The sequence below is a fragment of the Carcharhinus amblyrhynchos genome, chromosome 17 (assembly GCF_965287045.1).
Source record: "Carcharhinus amblyrhynchos chromosome 17, sCarAmb.v2.hapA, whole genome shotgun sequence".
NCBI lineage: Eukaryota > Metazoa > Chordata > Chondrichthyes > Carcharhiniformes > Carcharhinidae > Carcharhinus > Carcharhinus amblyrhynchos.
In genome coordinates this window covers 46,310,429-46,333,277 of record NC_137340.1, presented here as the reverse complement: position 1 = coordinate 46,333,277, position 22,849 = coordinate 46,310,429, and the positions used below count along the sequence as shown (strand labels likewise).

At 46.2% G+C, this 22,849-nt stretch overlaps 1 protein-coding gene across 2 annotated transcripts in view; it reads left to right on the top strand.

The window, feature by feature from the left end:
• sema4gb (sema domain, immunoglobulin domain (Ig), transmembrane domain (TM) and short cytoplasmic domain, (semaphorin) 4Gb) overlaps positions 1-22,849 on the top strand; it is a 161,894-nt gene that overhangs the window by 100,969 nt on the left and 38,076 nt on the right. For both annotated transcript variants that reach the window (XM_080205893.1, XM_080205894.1), the window contains 2 exons: positions 1,185-1,301; positions 3,286-3,440. In XM_080205893.1, coding sequence (XP_080062019.1) covers positions 1,185-1,301; positions 3,286-3,440 — 272 coding nt within the window. The remainder of the gene's footprint in view (positions 1-1,184; positions 1,302-3,285; positions 3,441-22,849) is intronic.

Sequence of the window (22,849 nt, the reverse complement as noted above, 5' to 3'; positions counted from 1 at the left end):
AACGGGGTTTCCCATTTTATGCATCCCCAGGCTCTGGGAAACCATGCTGGAGGCTTGTCACCAGCGGGACTGGAAGATTCCACTGGCGAGAATGGCTGGAAAATTTCGGCCTTGAGTTCAAAAACCCATTATGATCACTTTGTTCCAACAAACCTTTGATTATTTGGAGTTTAACATCAGAAAGAAATGAGCATGGAAGCTGTTGTAGGAATGCATCCGGCCTTATGGATATCCTTGAAGGAAAAGCTTTTGCCTCTTTCCTGCCTTTGGCTTACGTGATTCCAATTCCACATCATGTGGTTGACACTTAATGCCTGAAATCTGAGTTGGCATAACGATGCCCTCAGTTGTCAAGATGCTCACCACCATGGGGACTAGAAGTGTGGCCTTCTTGAGATCCTCAGAATGGCATCCTATCCTGCTTTACAGAACTTCTGTAATAATGGCATGGTGGCACAGTGGTTAACACTGCTGCTTCACAGCACGAGGGATCTGGGTTCAATTCCGGCCTTGGTTGACCATGTGGAGTTTGCACATTCTCCCTGTGTCTTTGTGGGTTTCCTCCGGGTGCTCCAGTTTCCTTCCACAGTTCAGAGATGTGCACGTTAGGCTATTGGCCATGATAAATTGCCCTTTAGTGTCCAAAGATATGTAGATCAGGGGGATTAGCAGGGTAAATATGTGGGGTTATGGGGATAAGGCCTGGGTAAGATGATCTGTCGGAGAGTCAGCGCAGGCTCGATAGGTCGAATGGCCACCTTCTGCACTGTAGGGATGCTATGCCTCTACGAAAGTGTAAAGATGCACTTTCAGAGACTCCATTATATATATAAAAAAAACTTATATCCTCTGGATAAAAAGGTTCTGCTGCTCTTTACATATTATTTAAATCTTAATTTGAATCCCCTGCTATCTGAACCTTTGCATTAGCAGCCAGTTTGGTTGGAAAGTCATTCTTAATTCCTTTCCATTCCTTGTCAATCAGCTCAGTTATCTCTTCGCCAAAGGAATCAAGTACAATTTTCTTCAGTCTCTTTCCTGAAGCCCCTGAAACCCGGAAATGTTCCTCACGTTCATCAGGGAAATCATGTTCTCCAAAGGTTGCTTTTAAGTTAGCGGTGGAGATTATATTTTGGCCGAAAATTCCGAACCAAACAAACCTCCATGATTTGCTGTTCCCACAGACGGTAAAATCTACACTGCCACGCTGTACGGGTTCCATGGCGCACTGGCAGACATAAAGAGGAACTTCCAAAAGCGCTCCCTCAGGATGGACGACTCTCTTCCTTATTCACTGAATGGTAAGAAAAATAATTCATTCATTCCAAACTGATCGTAAACTGCCCTGAAGTGAAGTTGGACACTGTCAACTTCATCCCCATGGCAACTCTCAGTATCCTCTTCACCTCATTTGAAAAAGACGGATTGAATTGAACTTGTCCGATTAGACCTTTGGAAGCTGATGGGTAAGAGCGACTCAGGCTGTTTGATTGTTGTTGGTTCACTGACGCCTTCCTTTAGGGAAGGAGACCTGCCGTTGGTGTCTTGTCTGGCTTACGTGTGACTCTAGGTCACAGCAATGTGGTTGACTCTTAACCTCCTCATGAACTGGCTGAGCAAGTCACTGTGATTTGATTTGATTTATTATTGTCACATGTATTAACGTACAGTGAAAAGTATTGTTTCTTGCGCACTAAACATGACAAGGCATACCATTCATAGAGAAGGAAACGAGACAGTGCAGAACGTTGTGTTACAGTCATAGCTAGGGTGTCGAGAAACATCAACTTAATACAAGGTAGGCCCATTCAAAAGTCTCTTGGCAGCAGGAAAGAAGCTGTTCTTGAGTTGGTTGGCGCGTGACCTCAAACTTTTGAATCATTTTCCCAACAGAAAAATATGGAAGAGAGCATGTCCGGGATATGTGGGGCTCTTGATTATGCTGGCTGCTTTTCCAAGGCAGCGGGGAAGTGTAGACAAAGTCAATGGATGGGAGGCTGGTTTGCGTGATGGATTGAGCTTCATTCATGACTCTTCGTGTTTTTTGCGCTCTTGGGCAGGGCAGGAGAACCTCATAAGCTGTGAGACAACCAGAAAGAATGCTTTCTATGATGCATCTGTGGAAGTTGGTGAGAGTCATAACTGACATATCAAAATTTCCTTAGTCTTCTGAGAAAGTAGAGGCACTGGTGGGGCAACCAATACTGGACAATAAATGCCAGTGATGTCTGGGTCATGAGAAGACAAATTGGAACCGCATGGTGCTATGTTTACAAGTTGTTGTTACTTTTGAGACCAAAGAGGTATACAAGATGGTAAAAGGTATGGATAAAGTAGATATGGAGCAGATGCTTCCTCTTGTGGGGCATTCTAAGACGAGAAGCCATAGTCTTAGGATAAGGGGCAGCAAATTTAAAACGGAGTTGAGGAGAAACTACTTCTCCCAAAGGATTGTGAATCTGTGGAATTCGCTAACCCAATGTACGGTGAATGCTGGGGCAGTGAGTAAATTTAAGGAGGAGTTAGACTGATTTTTAATTGGTAATGGATTGAAAGGTTATGGAAGAAAGACAGGAAATTGGGGATGAGGAGCATATCAGCCATGATTGAATGATGGAGTGGACTAGATGGGCTGAATGGCCTAATTCTGCTCTTATATCTTATGAGCAAGATTGATGGGGTCTTGAATCGGAAATTTAAAACAGAATAGTGGAGATTAAAGTTGGGATTGGTCAGCCCCTTAAATAAGGAAAGATGGATTAATTTAAGCTTCTCCTGTTCTTGTTACCCCTCTGCACAGGTCCAGCTGTGGGGTGTTCAGCTTTGGTGCTTTCACCTCTGCCAGCATGTTGTGCCCTTTGGCATCCCTCCCCCAGAATATGCCATCACTGACTACACTGAAGAGTGATATGGAGATGCCGGTGTTGGACTGGGGTGGGCGCAGTGAGAAGTCTCACAACACCAGGTCAAAGTTCAACAGGTTTACTTGGAATCATGAGCCTTCGGAGCGCTGCTCCTTCATCAGGTGAGAGAAGGAGCAGCGCTCCATAAGCTCGTGATTTGGAATAAACCTGTGGGACTTTAACCTGGTGTTGTGAGACTTTATACTTGTACGCTTAAGAGTGAGATAGGCAGAATTTTGGCCGCTCAGGGAATTAAGGGATGTGGAGGTGAGATCAGTCAGGGTTAAATGGCAAAGTTTGATGGGCTGTGTGGCTTTCTGCTGCTTGTGTGTTTCAGTCCTCATGTTCATCAGTGCAGTCAGTGCTCTTTCCCTCTTTTCAGATGTAACCTTTGTCGATTCCTTCCTGGTGACGGAAAGCGTCAACAGCTCCGTGGGAGATGACGACAAGATTTATTTCTTCTTCACGGAGAAGCTGAGCGAAGAGAATACGTTCAATGGGAAGCCGCTAGTTACGAGGGTGGCTCGAGTCTGTAAGGTAAGAGGAGTTTACAGCTTGGATTTGTGTGATTGGTGAGTGCTCTGTAGAGGATACAGTGTAGGGCACTGTAGTGGCCTTGGGTGAATGTCTGCGCAGAGTCTGCATGATCTCCCAGTGCCTGCGTGGGTTTCCTCCAATTTCTTCCCACTGAAAATGTATAAATTAGATGGATTAGCTAAGGGAGATAGAACGAGGGAGAAGGCCTGGGTAAGATGCCCTGTCAGAGAGTCAGCTCAGACTCAATGGGCCAAATGGCTCTACTGCACTGTAAGGAAGATACGAAATGTTTAATTATTATTAGTGTCACAAGCTTACATCAACACCGCAATGATGTTACTGTGAAAACCCCCCAGTTGCCACACTCCAGCGCCTGTTTGGATACACTGAGGCAAAATTTAGCATACCTAACCAGCACGTCTTTGGACTGTGGGAGGAAACTGGAGCACCTGGAGGAAACCAATGCAGACATGGGGAGAATATGCAGACTCCGCAGATAGTCACCCGAGGCTACAATTGAATCCGGGTCTCTGGCGCTGTGAGGCAGCAGTGCGAACCACTGTGCCGACCGCGTTGATGTAAAGGAGAGATTTGTAGGAGTGTGTGTTAGAATGGTTAACCCAAAGAAGCTAGTTTGTCGGTCTTAGAAGGAGAGAGTTCCCCTTTGGTTGTGGGGAATCTCCCCAGGGGAGGGGTATACTAGTAGTAGAGTGTACAGTGGCCTAGCTGCAAGTATACAACTCATTTCCTCCAGGTTTCCTCCAAGTTCTCTCCCGGTGCTCTGGTTTCCTCCCACAGTCAAAAGATGTACAGGTTAAGTGCACTGACCATACTAAATTGGCCCTTGGTATCCCAAGGTTAGGGGGATTGCATGGGGTTATGGGGATAGGGGAAGCTGTGTCTGGATAAGATGCTCCGTAGGAGAGTGGTTGCAGGCTCGATGGGTCGAATAGCCTCCTTCTGCACTGTTGGGTTTCTATGATTCATGATGCAGCCAAGTAAATGAAGTTCTTTTATTCAACTGAAGTCATCTTTGGAAGCGCACCTTGTTTGGTTTTGCTTAGTATTTCTGTATTAAGAATGAAGGGAACGTAGTACAAGAAATAGAACAGCAGTCCTGAAATAACTCTGTGCGATATTAGGTACGAGAGCTTGATATGTTTCTAGGACACTGCCTTACCTGTTACTTTATTGTGCAAACCCATCTGAAATAATCAACTTCTGTTCAAATAACAAATGTATTGGAATCAAGGGTGGTGGTGGTGTAATGGCATTGTCATGACTAGCAATCCAAAGACCAGGGTAATATTCTGGGGTCTCAGGTTCAAATCCCACCATGACAGATGGTGGAATTTGAATTCTGTTTAGAAACAAAAACTGCAATTAAAAAGTCTAACGATGGCCATGCAAACCATTGCTGATTGTTGTGAAACCACATCTAGCTCACTAATTTAGGGAAAGAAGGAAGGATGGCTCAGTGGTTAGCAGTGGAAAAAGGGCTTTGACAAAGGGTTATCTGGACTCGAAACGTCAGCTCTTTTCTCTCCTTACAGATACTGCCAGACCCGCTATGATTTTCCAGCATCTTCTCTCTTGTGGTTAGCACTGCTGCCTCACAGTGCCAGGGACCTGAGTGTGATTCCCAGCTTGGCTGACTATGTGGGGTTTGCACATTCTCCCCATGTCTGCGTGGGTTTCCCCTGGGTGTTCCAGTTTCCTCCCACAATTCAGAGATGTGTGGATTAGGTAGCTTGGCCGTGCTAAATTGCTCCTTAGTGTCAGGGGGATTAGTTGGGTAAATATGTGGAGTTATGGGGATAGGGCTTGGGTGGGATTGTTGTCGGTGCAGGTTCGATGGACCGAATGGCCTCCTGCACTGTAGGGATTCTATGACGCTATGAAATCCGCTGTCCTCACATGCTCTGACCTACATATGACTCCAAATCCATGGCAATATAGTTGGCTTTTAAGTGCCCTCTGAAATTGTCACTCCATTCAAAGCCAGTTAGGGATGGGTGATAAATTTTAGCCTAGTCAGCAATACCCACGTCCTGTAAATGGAAAAAAAAATCTGAGAATTGAGTCGGGGAAGTTTTTTACACAGAAGGCGTTGGGTGCTTGGAATTCTCTGCCTGGGGAAGTGGTGGAAGCAGATACGATAGTGAGTTTTAAGGGGCATCTGGATAAATACATGAATAGGATGGGAATAGAGGGATATGGTGTCCAGAAGGGTAGGGGGTTTTAGTTCAGATGGGCAGCATGACTGGTGCAGGGCTGAAAGGCCTGTCCCTGTGCTGTAATTTACTTTGTTCTTTGTTTGGGAAGTTGAGGTTGAAGGTCAGCTGTGATTTTATTGAATATCGGGAAGGCCCTAGAGGTTGTAAGGCTTACTCCTGTTCCCGAACCTTATGTTCCATTTGCTGTTAGCATTTTGGGCTGATGCCCTTTCTAAAAGGTCATTGATCTGAAATGTTAGCACCATTTCTCTCTCTCTAGCTACAGTTGAAATGCCGCGTGTTTCCAGCATTCCCTGCTTTTATTTTGAATTTCCAGCTTCCTCAGTGTTCCCTTATTCATGTGGGTGTTTTGTCCCAGTATTGTACCCTAGAGTTTTCAGGCTTGTGTCTCACCTTGTGACAGTGACGCAGTTTATTGCTTGACAACATTTCATCATCAGCTGTTCAATAAAAGTAATCTACGATCATGTTTAACGCGTTCCTCAGCAACCCGTGTTTCTTCAGGTGTTTTTGAGAGGGTGGTTTATTGCTGAATTGTGAAGATCAGTCCTCTTGCAGTATATTCACCAAGTAATAAAGACGCGTCTGATATTTGAAAAGCTGGTGAGAATCAGCTATGATCTGGTGGCTTTAAATGTCATGGAAGATAAGACTTCTGCCAGCGTCATGTTGTGAATTCACGTTTAACTGAAGACAATTTGCTTGAAATGCAGATGCCACGAATGAATAACGAGGAACAGGAGCAGGCCATTCAGCCCCTCGAGCCTGCTCCACCATTTAATGGAATCATGGCTGACCTGATAATAACTTCAAATCTGCATCCCGCCCAATAACCTATCACCCCCTTGCTCGCCAATGGGGGTGGCATGGTGGCACAGTGGTTAGCACTGCTGCCTCACAGCGCCAGGGAGCCAGGTTCGATTCCTGGCTTAGGTCGCTAATCCGTGCGGAGCCTGTACATCCTCCCCATGTCTGCGTGGGTTTCCTCCGGGTGCTCTGGTTTCCTCCCACAGTTCAAAGACATGCTGGTTAGGTGCTAAATTTTCCCTCAGTGTACCCGAACAGGCACTGGAGTGTGGCGACTAGGGGATTTTCCCAGTAACGTCATTGCTGTGTTACTGTAAACTTACTTGTGACTAATAAATAAACTTTAACTTTACCTTGAAGAAATTATCCATCTTTCCCTTAAAAATTTTTGAAGACTCTGCTTCCATTCGCCTTTTCAGGAGAAGTGTCCCAAGGATCCACAACACTGAGGGGAAATAATTCACCTCAGCTCCATTTTCAATGGTAACACCTTAGTTTTAAACAGTGACTCCCAGATTCTCCCATAAGAAGAAGCACCCTCTACTCACCCACCTTGCCAAGACTTAGCTGTATATCTTTCAAATAAGGATGAACTTGCTGTGTTTTTTTTAAAGAACAGGACTTGTTATAACAGCATTATTTCTGCTCTAATTGGTATCCACATAGAGTTAAAAGTTAAAGTTTATTTATTTATTAGTCACAAGTAAGGCTTACATTAACACTGTGAAATTCCCCTAGTTGCCACACTCCAGTACCTGTTCGGGTCAATGCACCTAATCAGCACATCTTTCAGACTGTGGGAGGAAACCGGAACACCCGGATGAAACCCACGCAGATACGGGGAGAACGTGCAAACTCCGCACAGACAGTGACCCAAGCTGGGAATTGAACCCGGGTCCCTGGCAGTGTGAGATAGCAGTGCTAACCACTGTGCCACTGTGCTTAAAGCCAGGGATAGGCAGTCTAGTTGAGTGAGTGGGCAAATCAGTGGCGGAAAGATTGAATTTGAGCATGTTTGCTAGCCATGACCCCCGCATGAATAGTATTGAATAGCATTTAATACACACTGAATATTTCATAATCATGAGATGTAGGAGTTGAAGTAGGCCATTCGGCCTATCAAGTCTGCTTCGCCATTCGTTGAGATCTGGGGAGGGTGGGGGAAGGGAAGAGGCCCCAACTCTGAGGGGTCTACAGAGTGAGGCATCCCCTTTCCTGCCTGAGATGGGAAAACGTTTCCCATTTCCACTGTACCTGCGCCCACCAGTCTAAAAATTGAAGCTGGGTGGAAAAAGGCCTTAAGTAGCCAGCTCGGAGGGTTTACTGTCTGAAGCCCTATCTGGCCAAGCGTGAGATTGCATCTGGGTTTGGGTGGGTGGATTCTCGGGGGGAGGGGGAGAGAATGGAATCCTGCCCATTCAATGTAATGCTCTTTGCCACCCTAACCCTGCCTCAGAACTCACTTTGGGGAATGGTAAAATTCTGTCCCTTATGCCCACTTTTGCCCCGTATCCCTGAGTCACATGGGTTAACAGAAATCCATCAGTACCAGTTTTAAAATGAGCAATTGATGGAACATTAATCAGTCTTGGAATTGAATTGGAGCCTTCTGAGTTTTTGGAAGAGGATGGGGTGCGATTTGAATCTTTAAATCATCATTTGTCCCAGAGAAAATGCAAAGTGAGAGTCCTTTTGAATGTTGTTGGAAAGAACTCTGGAACCTCGTAAAAGTGGAACAATCTGAACACAATTTGAGAATGATGAACTTTGCATTTTGCATTGTTAGCTGTGTGGGCGATTACAGCAGTCTGGGCCAGCCTTTGTGATAAATGAAAATGATCTAACAGTCCTCCTGCATTTTATGGGAATGGGAAACACAGGAGCTGAAGGTTTATTTCTTCTGATGGGTCTTGTGCATGTGGATTAATATCTAAGAATATGGCCTTGTGTGCCCTTGAGTACAATTTAGAAATCTCTTCTTAAGAGTTGCATTTTGCCATCTAAATTGATAATATATCATCAGAAATGTCAGGCCCAAGAACTACGAGTCTAGAAAGACTGATTCTCCTTCAAATCATTCATAGGATGTTGGCATTACTGGCATTTATTGCCCTTCAGGAGATGGTGCCTTTTTTGTGGTCTCCTCAGAGGGCAGTTAAGAACACTGCTGTGGGTCTGGGGTCTCTTACAGGGCAGACCACTGGGTAAGGATGTCAAATTTCCTTCTCTGAAGGACACATAGTGAACCAGATGGGTTTTTACAACAATCTCTTGGCTACACGATGGTTACAACTGCTAGCCTTTTATTTAATTAACTTGGTTTAAATTCTCCGGCTGGTAGGAATTTGAATGAATGTTTCTGCATCAATAATCCAGGCCCAGTAACATCATCACTGTTTCTGATACTGCCCTCTTCCTTATTTCATTGGAAGCAACTTCGCAAAGGGTGGAATTTTACACTGGCAGAATTTTACAGTTCTGCTGTCAATATTTGAATGGCTCACCACATTTTACAGCTGCTCTCCCTCTGCAACAGAGCTGGAAATCATAGAATCCCTACAGTGCCGAAGGAGGCCATTCAGGCCATCGAGTCAGCATCGACCACACTCCCTTTAACTTCATGCATTGACCTGACTAGTCCTGTGGGCACTAAGGGGCAATTTACCGTGGCCAACCTGCACATCATTGAACCATGGGAGGAAACCGGAGCACCCGGAGAAAACCCATGCAGACATGGAGAGAATGTGCAAACTCCACACATTCAGTGATCCAAGCTGGGAATTGAACCCAGCTCTCTGGTGCTGTGAGGCAGCAGTGCTGATCACTGTGCCACCGTGCCACCCAAAATTTCACCCATAGTTTTAATAAAATCAGCTGGATCCCTTTCCCACTCAGCACCCGTCCTCTCTGCGCCCCCCCCTCCACCCACCATCTTCTGGCGATGGAGGGGTGCTGCCATTGGCCAGTGGTGGGATTTTCCAGTCCTGGGGTGGGTCCTTCCAGTCCTGCCAGTGTCTAAGGGGTTTTGCATGCCTCACAACTTCCACTGCTAGAGAATGTGCTGAGAGGGGGAGTCAGTGGGACTGGAAGATCCCACCATCGGGAAGGACCGGAAAACTTCAGCTTGAATCTCCAGGTGAACGCACTGCGAGTGTTTACCTAATCCCGTGGTCTAATTAGACTTACACTAAGGTGCTGGATTTCCATGGTGGGAGGTGGGCGAGAAACTGCCATTTTCCTCTGAAGATTCCCTCTCCTTTCACTTGCTTGTGAAGATTCAAGGCCTCTCTATTAGCACAGACGGCTCTGGATTGACACTGGTTCAGTTTGGGGCAAGTCAGATTTCAATGCACAATCGGCTCTGAAATAAAGTGGAGTGAGATGGGTGGCATGGTAGCACAGTGAGTTAGCACTGCTGCTTCACAGCTCCAGGGACCTGGATTTGATCCCCAGCTTGGGTCTGTGTGGAGTTTGCACATTCTCCTCATGTCTGTGTGGGTTTCCTCCGGGCACTCTGGTTTTCTCCCACAGTCCAAAGATGTGCGGATTAGGTTCATTGGCCATGTTAAAAATTTCCCTTAGTGTCTTGAGATGCATAGGTTAGAGGGATTACTGGGTAAATATGTAGGGATATGGGGGTAGCGCCTGGGTGGGATTGTAGTCAGTGCAGACTCGATGGGCCAAATGGCCTCTTTTTGTACTGTAGGGTATCTATGATTTCTATGAGATTGTCTCCTCTTTGCCGTTCTGGGTGTCTGGGGTGGGTGCTGACTCTGCAATGCACCTGCACTGTAACCGCAGGGACGGCACTGAGCCCCCGGTTCTGGGTGGAGTAATGGAGTGGGTCAGGTGCGGATAAAATCAGAGAATGTGGGTTCCGATCCCGCTGTATTTTGATTCAGTTGGAAATAGAAATACTCTCAGTAAATGTGACCACAAAGCTTTGGGTTATCATCAAAACCCAACTGAATCATGGAATTCTACAGTGCGGAAGCAGGCCATTCGGCCCATTGAGCCTGCACCGACCGCAATCCCATTCTGGCCCTATCTCTGTGACTCCACTATTTACCCTAGCTGGTCCCCTAACATTAAGGGGCAATTTAGCATGGCTAATCCACCTACCATGCACATCTTTGGAGTGCAGGAGGAAACTGGAGCACCCGGAGGGAACCCACGCAGACATGAGGAGAATGTGCAAACTCCACATGGACAGTAACTCAAGCTGGACTCGAACCTGGGTCTCTGGCGCTGTGAGGGACTGTGCCACCATGATCAGTTTCCTTTAGGGGCACAGTCTCACAAATCCAGTTCCAAATCAAACATGCTTGAGACTCACAACTGCTCCTGAAGTGGTCTTGTAATATTCAATTAGCACAACCTTGTTAGGTTACCAGAATTAAAGAGAGACCCATATTTACAATTAGCATCATTTTATCTTTGTCAAATAGCTAGTTTTAACTATTCATATTTTAACATGAGATTATAAACATGACTTATTTCTAGTAATGAAAGTGTTTTGATTTTGGTTAGCTTAATTATTATTCATTAGAAGAAAGTTTTGGTTAGCTAAGCCCACCTGAATCTGAGTTCATGTCAGGATTTGTTCTTTGCACTTTTGTGGATCATGGCCGGAATCTTACCACTGGTAAAGTTTAAAGTGTATTTATTCGTGTCACAAGTAAACTTAGATTAACACTGCAGTGAAGTTACTTTGAAAATTCTCTAGTCATCACACCTCGGCGCTGGTTCAGGTACACTGAGGGAGAACTTAGCATGGTCAGTGCACCTAATCAGCATGTCTTTTGGACTGTGGGAGGAAACCAGAGCACTTGGAGGAAACCCACGCAGACATGGGGAGAATGTGGATTGGCGGATGGTGACTAGTGGGGTGCCCCAGGGGTCGGTGCTGGGGCCTCAGCTATTTACCATTTATATAGATGATCTGGAGGAGGGAACCGAGTGCAGGGTGTCGAAATTTGCTGATGACACCAAGATTGGGGGAACGGCAAATTGTGCGGAGGGTGTGGAGAGTCTGCAGAAGGATCTAGATAGGCTGGGCGAATGGGCCAGGAAATGGCAAATGGAATTTAATGTTGGCAAGTGTGAGGTGGTCCACTTTGGTAGGAAGAATGGTAGGAAGGACTATTACTTACGTGGCGAAAAACTGCAGCAGGCGACGGTGCAGAGGGACCTCGGGGTCCTTGTGCATGAATCGCAAAAACCCAGCTTGCAGGTGCAGCAGGTGGTCAGGAAGGCGAATGGGATGCTGGCCTTCATAGCGAGGGGGATTGAATATAAAAGTAGGGAGGTCTTGCTGCAGCTGTATAGGGCATTGGTGAGGCCGCAGCTGGAGTACTGTGTGCAGTTTTGGGCGCCGCACCTGCGCAAGGATATTTTGGCCCTGGAGGGAGTGCAGAGGAGGTTTACTAGGCTGATACCGGAGTTGAGGGGATTGAGCTATGAGGAGAGGCTGAATAAACTAGGCTTGTACTCGTTAGAGTTTAGAAGAATGAGGGGAGATCTCATTGAGACGTATAAGATGATGAATGGGATGGATAGGATAGAGGTGGAGAGACTCTTCCCGCTCAAAAAAGACAGTAGGACTAGGGGGCACAGCCTCAAGATAAAGGGGAGGCGGTTTAGAACGGAGTTGAGGAGGAACTTCTTCACTCAAAGGGTGGTGAATCTCTGGAATTCTCTGCCCGTTGAAGTGGTGGAGGCTGCCTCGCTAAATATTTTTAAGAAGCGGGTTGATGGGTTTTTGATAAGAGAGGGGATTAAGGGTTATGGGGAGAGGGAGGGAAAGTGGAACTGAGCCACAACAGATCAGCCATGATCTTATTGAATGGCGGGGCAGGCTCGAAGGGCTAGATGGCCTACTCCTGCTCCTATTTCTTATGTTTCTTATGTTCTTATGTTAACACAGACAGTGACACAAGCTGGGAATCAAACCCGGGTTCCTGGCATTGTGAGGCAGCAGTGCTAACCACTGTACCACCGTGCAGCCCATGGGAAAATCCCCCTGCAGTGAACAGAGATGTGGCTGGTTGCCAAATTCTCCAGCCTCGCTGCAACATGAACAGGCGGTTTGATCGAGCAACCCCTGATCTGCAGAGAAAATTTGATCATTACAGGACAACAGAACATACTGACTTGTTGATGTCTTGGACCCCCAGGGCAGAGCATTGGTGTTGCACCAAATTCTCGATACCAACCCCACGGCTAGCGGGAATGTGCTGGGCACAGCTCAGCTCTCAGAGCGAGGGTGTCCCATGGGCTGGCTCTTTGTCCATCTCCTGTTTGTCACAAAGCAGCAGCCTGAGTTATGACGTGGGTTCAGCCCAACTGGGTGGCACAGTGGCACAGCGGTTAACGCTGCTCCCTCACAGCGCCAGAGACCTGGGTTCGATTCCCAGTGTGGGTCACTGTCTGTGTGGAGTTTGCATGCTCTCCCTGTGTCTGCGTGGGTTTCCTCCGGGTGCTCCAGTTTCCTCCCACAGTCCGAAAGATGTGCTGGTGCATCAGCCATGCTAAATTCTCCCTCAGTGTACCCGAACAGGCACTGGAGTGTGGCGACTAGGGGATTTTCACAGTAACTTCATTGAAGTGTTAATGTAAGTCTAGTTGCGACATTAATAAATAGAATAATTTCTTGACCCTCTCAGCCACAGGATGGGGAGGGATACAACAGTGAACAAAATGTATCTTGAAGATAATAATACTTTTCACCTACTTGGCAGTTAATAGAAGGGAGAGTCAGTGATGACGTTCACTCATTGAAGGATAATAATGTGTTCCCATTTCATTTGCCTGGCTCTGTAATTGTGGAGCTGGGGTGAGAAGCAGATCACGTTGCTTGTTTGCAATGCTGTGGTTTCCTTCTGCATCAACAGCGGCCTTGATAATCCCCCCCCCCCGCCGATGTCAAATCTTCAACATTGTGATTCACGTCAGCTGGCTCGCTGTGGAAACTTTATTGATTAGTCAGACTTTCTACAGCTTTAGCAGTCACACTCCCTTTGTTACAGCAGTGTCGTTTCTGGGCCATCACCAGATCTGTCACAAGTGGCCTCAACGGGCCATGAGATAAGCCACCATCAAATCAAATAAAGAATCAAGTAGGAACTTCCTTACCCAAAGAGACCTACCCCTGCTCCTCATTCATATGTTTATATATATTGTGTGAGAACGTGGACCTCACGGCATAGTGTGGCATGGGGTGGCACAGTGGTTAGCACTGCTGCCTCACAGCGCCAGGGACCTGGGTTCAATTCCTGGCTTGGGTCATGTCTGCGTGGAGTTTGCACATTGTCTGTGTGGGTTTCCTCCGCGTGCTCCAGTTTCCTCCCATAGTCTGAAAGACATGCTCTTAGTTGCATTGACCCAAACAGGTACTGAAGTGTGGCGGCTAGGGGAATTTCATTGCAGTGTTAGTATAAAGACTGTACTAGTGACTAACAAATTATCTTTAACTTAACACTAGCACAGAGAGTGGTTAAGGTGAGTCGTCTAGGTGTACTTTGTTCATCCAGAAAGAACTCTTCAGATGCCGACAATAAAAATATAACAGAACCTACTCCTACTTATAAATCAAAGAAAAGGTTTAATAAAGAAACTTCATTACTCCGAACATGAGGCCTCACCAAAAGAGTAGATGCTGGAAAATCTCAGCAGGTCTGGCAGCATCGGTTAAGGAGAGAAAAGAGCTGAGGTTTCGAGTCCAGATGACCTTTTGTCTACTTGAAAGGCATGGTAGAAAGTGGGAGGTACTTATACTGCAGGGTGAGGGAATGAAAGATAAGTCATAGCCACAAAAACCAGAGAAACCAATTAATAACTGTCCACAGAGCGAATAAAGGGTACGAATGGCCAAACGGCAGAGAAGCTGAAATGAAGATTTTGGGGGGGGCGGGGGGGAGGGTTAGGGGGTGGGGTGGGGAATCAAAATGGATGGGACAGAGGTAAGATTCAGAAAAGGAGAAGCAAAGGGGGAGAAAAGGTGAGCGAAGGGGGATAAAGTCGGGGAAAAGAGTGGGAAGAAAAATGAAGAGAGATAAGAAAGAAATAAAAGTTGGAGAACAGTAAAAAATTAAATAAAATAGAATGAAACCAAAGGGGTCGAGGTAGAGTAGAGCAAATCCTCTAAGTTGTTGAATTCGATGTTTAGATCAGAGGCTGTAGAGTACCTAGCTGGAAGATGAGATGCTGTTCCTCCAGTTTGCGTTGAGCTTCACTGGAACATTACAGCAGGTCAAGGACATACATGTGGGCATGGGAGCAGGAACCGGAAGGTCAGGGTCCTGACTGTGTACAGACCAAAGGTATTCAGCAAAGCGATCACCCAGTCTACCTTTGGTTTCTGTGATATAGAGGACACTGTGATATTAGTAGTAGCGAGTGCAATATGCCAAATTGAAAGAGGTGCAAGTGAGTCTGGAATGAATGTTTTGGACCTTGGATGGTGAGCGTAGAAGAGGTAAAAGGACAGGTCTTCCATCTTCTGTGCTTGCACGGGAGGGTGCCATGAGTGACGGGAGAGGTGTTGGGTACAGTGGAGGATACTGGCCTCGCCATGGGCCATCCCAAGCTCCCCACAATTCCCAACAGGTTCTAATTTCTACTGGTCTGCTGATCATCACGCCATTCTGTCATTGGTTACATGGTTTACTGGGTCAGCTGACCTTTACAGCTTGTTACCATTGGTTACATTACAACAGATCCAATGTTTTCACCAGTTACATTCTAACATATTTAACAGGAAGACAGATAAGGGAAGTTGGTGGCATAGTGGTAATGTCGCTGGGCTAGTAATCTAAAGGCCCAGGTTAATCTACTGGGCCTGGTGTTCAAATCCCACAATAGCAGCCTGGTGGAATTTGAATTCAATTAATTAAATCTGCAATTAAAAGATAATCTTAATAATAGCAAATATGAAAACCATTGTTGATTGATTGTGAAAACTGGTTTTTGTGGGTCATTAATGTCTCTTTAGGGAAGGAAATCTGTTGTCTTTACCTGGTCTGGCCTATATGAAACTCTAGACCCACAGCATTGTGGTTGACACTTAATGGCTCTTTCACGTGCAGCATAGTTTTGATGGACCAAATAGCCTCTTTATGATCTATTTAAGGTTTCAGGTCTCAGCAGTTTCAGTAGGTATGTAACTGCTTGCATGCATCTTATTTTGCTCCTGTCTTCGTGAAGGGGGTCATGCTAAATAGTAGGAAATGATCAGTGTTTTACAGGGCAGGACAGTGACACAGTGGTGAGCACTGCTGCCTCACGGTGCCAGCGTCCCAGGTCCGATTCTGGCCTTGGATCATTGTCTATGTGGAGTTTGCACATTCTCCCCATGTCTGCATGGGTTTCCTCCAGGTGCTCTGGTTTCCTCCCGCACTCTAAAGATGTGCAGATTAGGTTGATTGGCCATACTAAGCTCTAACTTAGTCTCGGGGGATTAGCAGAGTAAATGTGTGGGGTTACGGTAATAGGGCATGGGTGGAATGTGGTTGGTACAGACTTGATGGGCCGAGTGGCCTCCTTCTATATTGTAGGGATTCAATGGGTCTTATCTTTGTTGTACTTATGAAAATACTTTACCAATTTTTAAAAAAAATTATTAGTGTCACAAGTACACTTACATTAACACTGCAATGAAGTTACTGTGAAAATCCCCGAGTCGCCACACTCTGATACCTGGTGTCTGTTCAGGTAAAACCGACTATCTGGAATGATGAAAACATAGGGGTGGAATTATCCCTTTCTTCTTGTCTAAGTGCCAAAACATCAGCTACACAGCCGGCTTTTCTCGCTAGAAAAGGCATGTCTCCTGCCATCATGCACTTGGAAAGAACCCAATGGTGTTTGAATTTAGGGAATATCCAGCACTAAAAATAAAAACACAGGGCCCTCCCCCTCTTCCATCGCCCTCCCTCCCCCCACGGACAAGGAAAACTGTTCTCCTGGAACCGTTCCCAGGAATCCCTGCCCCCTCGCCCTTGGCACTGCCCCCTGATGTTAAACTGGTGAGGGGGCTGGATTCCAACCAGGGGCAGGTTGGGGGCATACACAGGGGAAGGTTGCTAATGAGATGGAAATATGTTTCATTGAGGTCCCCGAGCTTCCTGAGGAGGAACCTCATTTCGTCGATGACCAGGGATTGGGGAGGGGGGGGCGGGGTGGGGGGTGGCGTTGGCGTTGAGTTTATGCCGACGAGATTCTGGGTTTTGTCCCCTGGTGGGATCTTGCGCCTATCTTACTGTCTTTGCTATCCAGACTTGAGCTTGCGAAGGACCTTGTCGAATAGTGCCTGCTCCTATTTCTTATGTTCTTATAAGAGAGGGGATTAAGGGTTATGGGGAGAGGGCGGGAAAGTGGAACTGAGCCACGACAGATCAGCCATGGTCTTGTTGGGTGGCGGGGCAGGCTCGAAGGGCTAGGTGGCCTACTCCTGCTCCTATTTCTTATGTTCTTATGTTCTTATCAGAAGGGGGATTGCTGCTGATTTCAGTCCCACTCTCGATGGAGAGTAATGTCACCGTGTTAAGCAATACACTGTCATTAAAAGACATTTTAAACGGCCTGTTCTCTCTAATCACAGTAACCGTTCAGCATAAGAATTATGACGGTCATGACAAGTCCTTGGGAACTGGAGTGTAGAGGTCACATTCATCATTCTAATGTTGTACGTCTCTGGAAATTGAAGTTAATAAAAAGTTACTGTGATGTCAAACGGTAACAGTTGCAGCCATTCACCATCCAGTCCTGTAAATTCAAGTTCTTCAAACTGTAAACATGTTTATTTAACAGTTTGATTTCGAGGAGTTTCAGCTGTAGCCCAGTAGTAGCTCTCTCGCCTCTGAGGCAGCCTAGTGATATTATCGCCAGACTATTAATTCAGCGACTCAGCTAATGTTCTGGGAATCTGGATTCAAATTCTGCCACAGCAGATGGTGGAATTTGAATTCAATAAACAATATCTTGGAATTAAAAATCTACCGATGACCATGAAACCATTGCTGATTGTCGGACAAACCATCTGGTTCACTTTAATGTCCTTTAGGGAAGGAAATCTGTAAGAAGTCTCACAACACCAGCTTAAAGTCCAACAGGTTTATTTGGTATCACGAGCTTTTGGAGCTCTGCTCCTTTGTCAGGTGAGTGGAGAGTTGGGTTCACAAGTAGGGCATAAGGAGACATAGACTTAATTAATACTAGTTGGAATGTGAATCTTAACAGGTAATTAAGTCTTTACAGGTACAGACGATGTGAGTGGAGAGAGGGTTCAGCACAGGTTGAAGAGATGTGAATTGTCTCAAACCAGGACAGTTAGTAGGATTTTACAAGCCCAGGCCAAATGGTAGGGGTTACATGTAGTGTGACATGAACCCAAGATTCTGGTTGAGGCCAATCTCATGTGTGTGAGACTTGACTGTCAGTTTCTGCTCAGCAACTCTGCATTGTTGTGTGTCTTGAAGGCCACCTTGCTCGAAGATTGGAGGCTGAATGCCCTTGACTGCTGAAGTGTTCCCCGACAGGAAGGGATCACTCCTGCCTGATGATTGTCAAGTGGTATCCGTTGTTGTAGTGCCTGCATGGTCTCGCTGATGTGCCATTGTCGGTGCTCCAAAAGCTCGTGATACCAAATTATTGGACTTTAACCTGACGTTGTGAGACTTCTTACTGTGCCCACCCCAGTCCATTGCCGGCGTCTACACATTGGGGAAATCTGCTATCCTTACCCGGCCTGGCCTGTATGTGACTTCAGAGCCACAGCAATGTGGTTGACTCTCAAATGCCCTTTGAACAAGGGCAACTAGGGATGGGCAATAAATGGGTGGCCAGCCAGCGACTGCCATGTCCCTCGAATGAATAAACTAAAAAGATGGACTTCTGCAAAAACTCTGGAGTCCCATTTTGCTCTCTCGGTGGGAGGATGTAAAGATCCCAAACCACTATTTTGATGAAGAACAAGGAAGCTCTCAAAGTATTTATTGCTCGGCCACCTGTACACCCCAGAACCCAGTCGTTACTCTTTGTCGCAGCTTAGGCTTTGCAAACTGGCTGCCACATTTCTCTATATTGCAGTGGTGACGATAAGGAGCTTTGGGATCGCAGAGGTCAAATTGGCCAGCTTTCAGGTTGAGGGGAGTAGATTGCAGCTAAGACAAAAACAACAGTGACCACCAACAAAAATGTAAGCGCAGCAGCAGGAATACCCTAAATCGTGACATACAGGTCCACCCTACATGGCGTACGGGTCCACCCTATGCGCGGCGTACGGGTCCACCCTGCGCGGCGTATGGGTCCACCTTATGCAGCGTACAGGAAACACCCAGCATTTAACAAACCTATTTTTCTGGTCCCCAAAATCAAGTTTTTGTGTATACTCAGTGTAAAAATTGACCTCTCCCCCTCTCCCACCCGTGTATAATGATAACTCGCATTTGTAGTTAGAGTCAATTTCTCACTCCTTTAATGCACGTTTCCCTGATTGGTAGCTTATAAATGGGCACAAAGGATTGAGCAAGCCATTCAGCCTGTGTTGATGGGCTGAGTTGGAGTTTGGGACAGGCCTAATGTATGCATTGGTTGACATTTCAAAATGGCAACCACCCAGACGGTTGTTAGTGGTTCACTTTTATACTAACTCGAAACCACCACACACACACACACACACACACACACACACACACACACACACACACACACACACACACACACACACACACACACACACACTTTGGAGGGATCTTTCCAGGCTTCAAAGGTCCATTTGTACATCGCTGCCCATAATAGTGACTTTTGCACCATGCAAAAGAATAAAACTGCTGGCGTGCATCCCCACAGGCAGCAGCACATCGATGCTGAGCTTACACAGGCCTTGTACACTGCAGCAGTCCTTTCCCCGTTGGGAATAATTCATTTCACATCTTTGCATTACCGAGTCCATAATTATCACCTGTAATTCCTCCTGTACCTCATTATAAAGGATTACTAAAAGGGAATTTGAATCAGTTAGGCAGATCAGCTGTGAAACAGCAGATGGATTTTAATGTAGATTAATGTAATGCGTGTTTTGAGCAGGAAAATTGTGTACAGGCTGAATGAGTCCCATCAGCAAAGCTGGCAAAGAAACAGATTTGTTTGTGAGCATTGAATGTTATAACGAATATCATCTAGCCACTTGAAATCAGTTTAAATTTCGATAGTGTGGGGAGGTGGGGTGCAAGCAAGAGGTGGGGGGGGGGGGGGGGGCGCAGTCATAGAATCCCCTACAGTGCAGAAGGATGCCTTTTGGCCCATCGAGCTTGCACCGACAACAATCCCAACCAGACCCCATTTCGATAACCCTCCAGATACTTACCCTGCTAATCCCCCGACATTAATTTAGCCTGGCCAATCCACCTAACCCGCACATCTTTAGACTGTGGGAGGAAACTGGAGCATCCGGAGGAAACCCACGCAGACACGGGGAGAACCTGCAAACACCACGCAGTCACCCAAAGCTGGAAGTAAAGCCAGTGCTGTGAGGCAACAGTGCCACCCAAGCATTCACTGTGATATAACTCGAGCGTATTCGGTCATCAGGCAAAACAAATTACTTTAGCTTTGCAAGATTACACTTGGATTGCTCTATTTTGTTTAGGCGTTCTCTACCCTGGAAGGGGCGTTGTTGTATTGAGACAGTTCAGAAAGATGGATAATCACAACAACAACCTGCATTGATATAGCAGCTTTTAAATGGGAGAACTTCCCAAGGTGCCTCACACAGTCATTTGAATTTGACACCAAGCCAGGGAAAGAGATATTAAAACAGGTTGGTCAAAGAAGTAGGTTTTAAGGAGCAGGAAGTAGGACTAGGCACAAGGGGAGGCAATGGCCTCGTGACATTATCGCTAGACTTTTAATCCAGAACCTCAGCTAATATTCTGGGAACCCAGGTTTGAATCCCACCATGGAAATGAAGATATAAAAAAATCTAGAATTAAGAATCTACTGATGACCATGAAACCATTGTTGATTGTTGGAAAGCCCCATGTGGTTCACTAATGTTCTTTCGGGAAGGAAATCTGCCATCCTTACCTGGTCTGACCTACATGTGATTCCAGAGCTGTAGCAATGTGGTTGACTCCCAACACCCCTCCAAGAGCAACTAGGGATGCCCAGCGATGCCCATGTCCCACAGATGAATAAAAAAAAGTGGCATACTTGTTATCCCAGGATAGTTAATCACAGCTCATGCCATGATATCACTATGGGCAAAGCAAGGAGACAGGTCCCAAGATCAACCTCACTGGTACAGCAGTGGAACACACAAGTGTTGGCATTATTCTGCTGCATGCAATGGTCATCTTAGCCAGCTGAATTGACTGGCCCCATGTGAAAGGATTTAGGGAGGAGGACACAGGAAGCAGTAAGGAGGCCACTATAGAATAACAGAATCCCTGCAGTGCAGAAGGAGGCCATTTGGCCCATTGAGCCTGCACTGACCACAACCCCACCCAGGCCCTATTCCCGTAATGCCACATATTTACCCTGCTAATTCTCCTGACACTAGGGTCAATTTAGCATGGCCAATCAACCTAACCCACACATCTTTGAACTGTGGGAAGAAACCAGAGCACCCGAAGGAAACCCACACAGACATGGGGATAACGCACAGACTGTTGGAATTGAACCTATGTCCCTGGAGCTGAGAAGTGGCAGTGCTAACCACTGTGCCGCAACCAGTAGAGGGGCAGTTAAAATTAGGGATGCCTAATAGGTTGGAGTTGGTGGAGAGCCGTGACCTCACAGACTTGGAGAGCTGAGGAAGGGTTCAGGATAGTGAGGGGTAGGATTAGACGCCATATGGGAAGTGAATCATAAGATTATGACCCATGCAAGGCTTATTGAGAAAGTGAGGGGGCATGGGATCCGAGGGGACGTTGTTTTGTGGTTGCAGAACTGGCTTGCCCACAGAAGGCAAAGAGTGGTTGTAAATGGGTCTTTTTCTGCATGGGGGTCGGTCACCAGTGGAGTTCCCCAGGGATCTGTTCTGGGACCCTTGCTCTTTGTGATTTTTATAAATGATCTGGATGAGGAAGTGGAGGGATGGATTGGTAAGTTTGCTGATGACACAAAGGTTGGAGGTGTTGTGGATAGTGTGGAGGGATGTCAGAAGTTGCAACGAGACATTGATAGGATGCAAGACTGGGCGGAGAAGTGGCAGATGGACTTCAACCCAGGTAAGTGGGTGGTGATTCATTTTGGCAGGTCAAATAGGATGGCAGAATATAATACTAAGGGTAAGACTCTTGGCAGTGTGGAAGATCAGAAGTATCTTGGGGTCTAGGTTCAAAGGACGCTCAAAGCAGCTTCGTAGGTAGAGGCTGTGGTTAAGAAGGCGTATGGTGTACTGGCCTTCATCAGTCGAGGAATTGAGTTTAGGAGTTGGGAGATAATGCTGCAGCTGTATAAGACCCTAGTCAGACCACACTTGGAGTACTGTGCTCAGTTCTGGTTGCCTCATTACAGAAAGGATATGGAAGCCATAGCAATGGTGCAGAGGAGATTTACAAGGATGATGCCTGGTTTGGGTGGCATGCCTTATGAGGATAGGTTGAAAGAGCTCGGTCTTTTCTCCTTGTAGAGACGAAGGATGAGAGGGGACCTGATAGAGGTGCATAAGATGTTTAAAGGTATTGATAGAGCGGATTCTGAGGCTTTTTCCCAGGACTGAAATGGTACCAGAAGAGGACATGGGTTTAGGGTGCTGGGGAGTGTGTACAGAGGACATGTCAGGGGTAAGTTTTTCACTCAGAGGGTGGAATTGGCTGCTGGCAGTGGTGGTGGAGGTGGATTTGACAGGGTCTTTTAAGAGACTTTTGGGTAAGTACATGGAACTTCGTAAGATAGATGTTTATAGGTGAGCCTGGTAGACAGGGACATGTTTAGCGCAACTTGTGGGCCGAAGGGCCTATTTATGCTGTAGTTTTTCTATGTTTCTACTGTTCTTTTCTTGGAAAAATGAAGATATTTATGTGTATTTTGGTGGGGGGTGGAGTAGGCAGTGTGATTTACAGTTTAAGATGAAGATCTAAACTGACTCCTTGCCCTGCACTGAATGAAAATGGAGAATACGATGTTAGAGAATTAGAATCCAGGAGAATAGCTTTCCCTCACGGATTGGGAAGTATTTTGAGATCTGCCAAAATGAAACAGAAATGCGCTATCTAATGTTGGTGGTTGCCAAGTTAGGATGGTATTTGCAGCCAAGACAAAAGGCAAGCACTGCACATAAAGTTTTTGTTTCATTTTATGGAACTTTGGAGGCAAAAAAATTGCCTTTCATTGCACCTGAAGGAGATGTATGAGGCAATT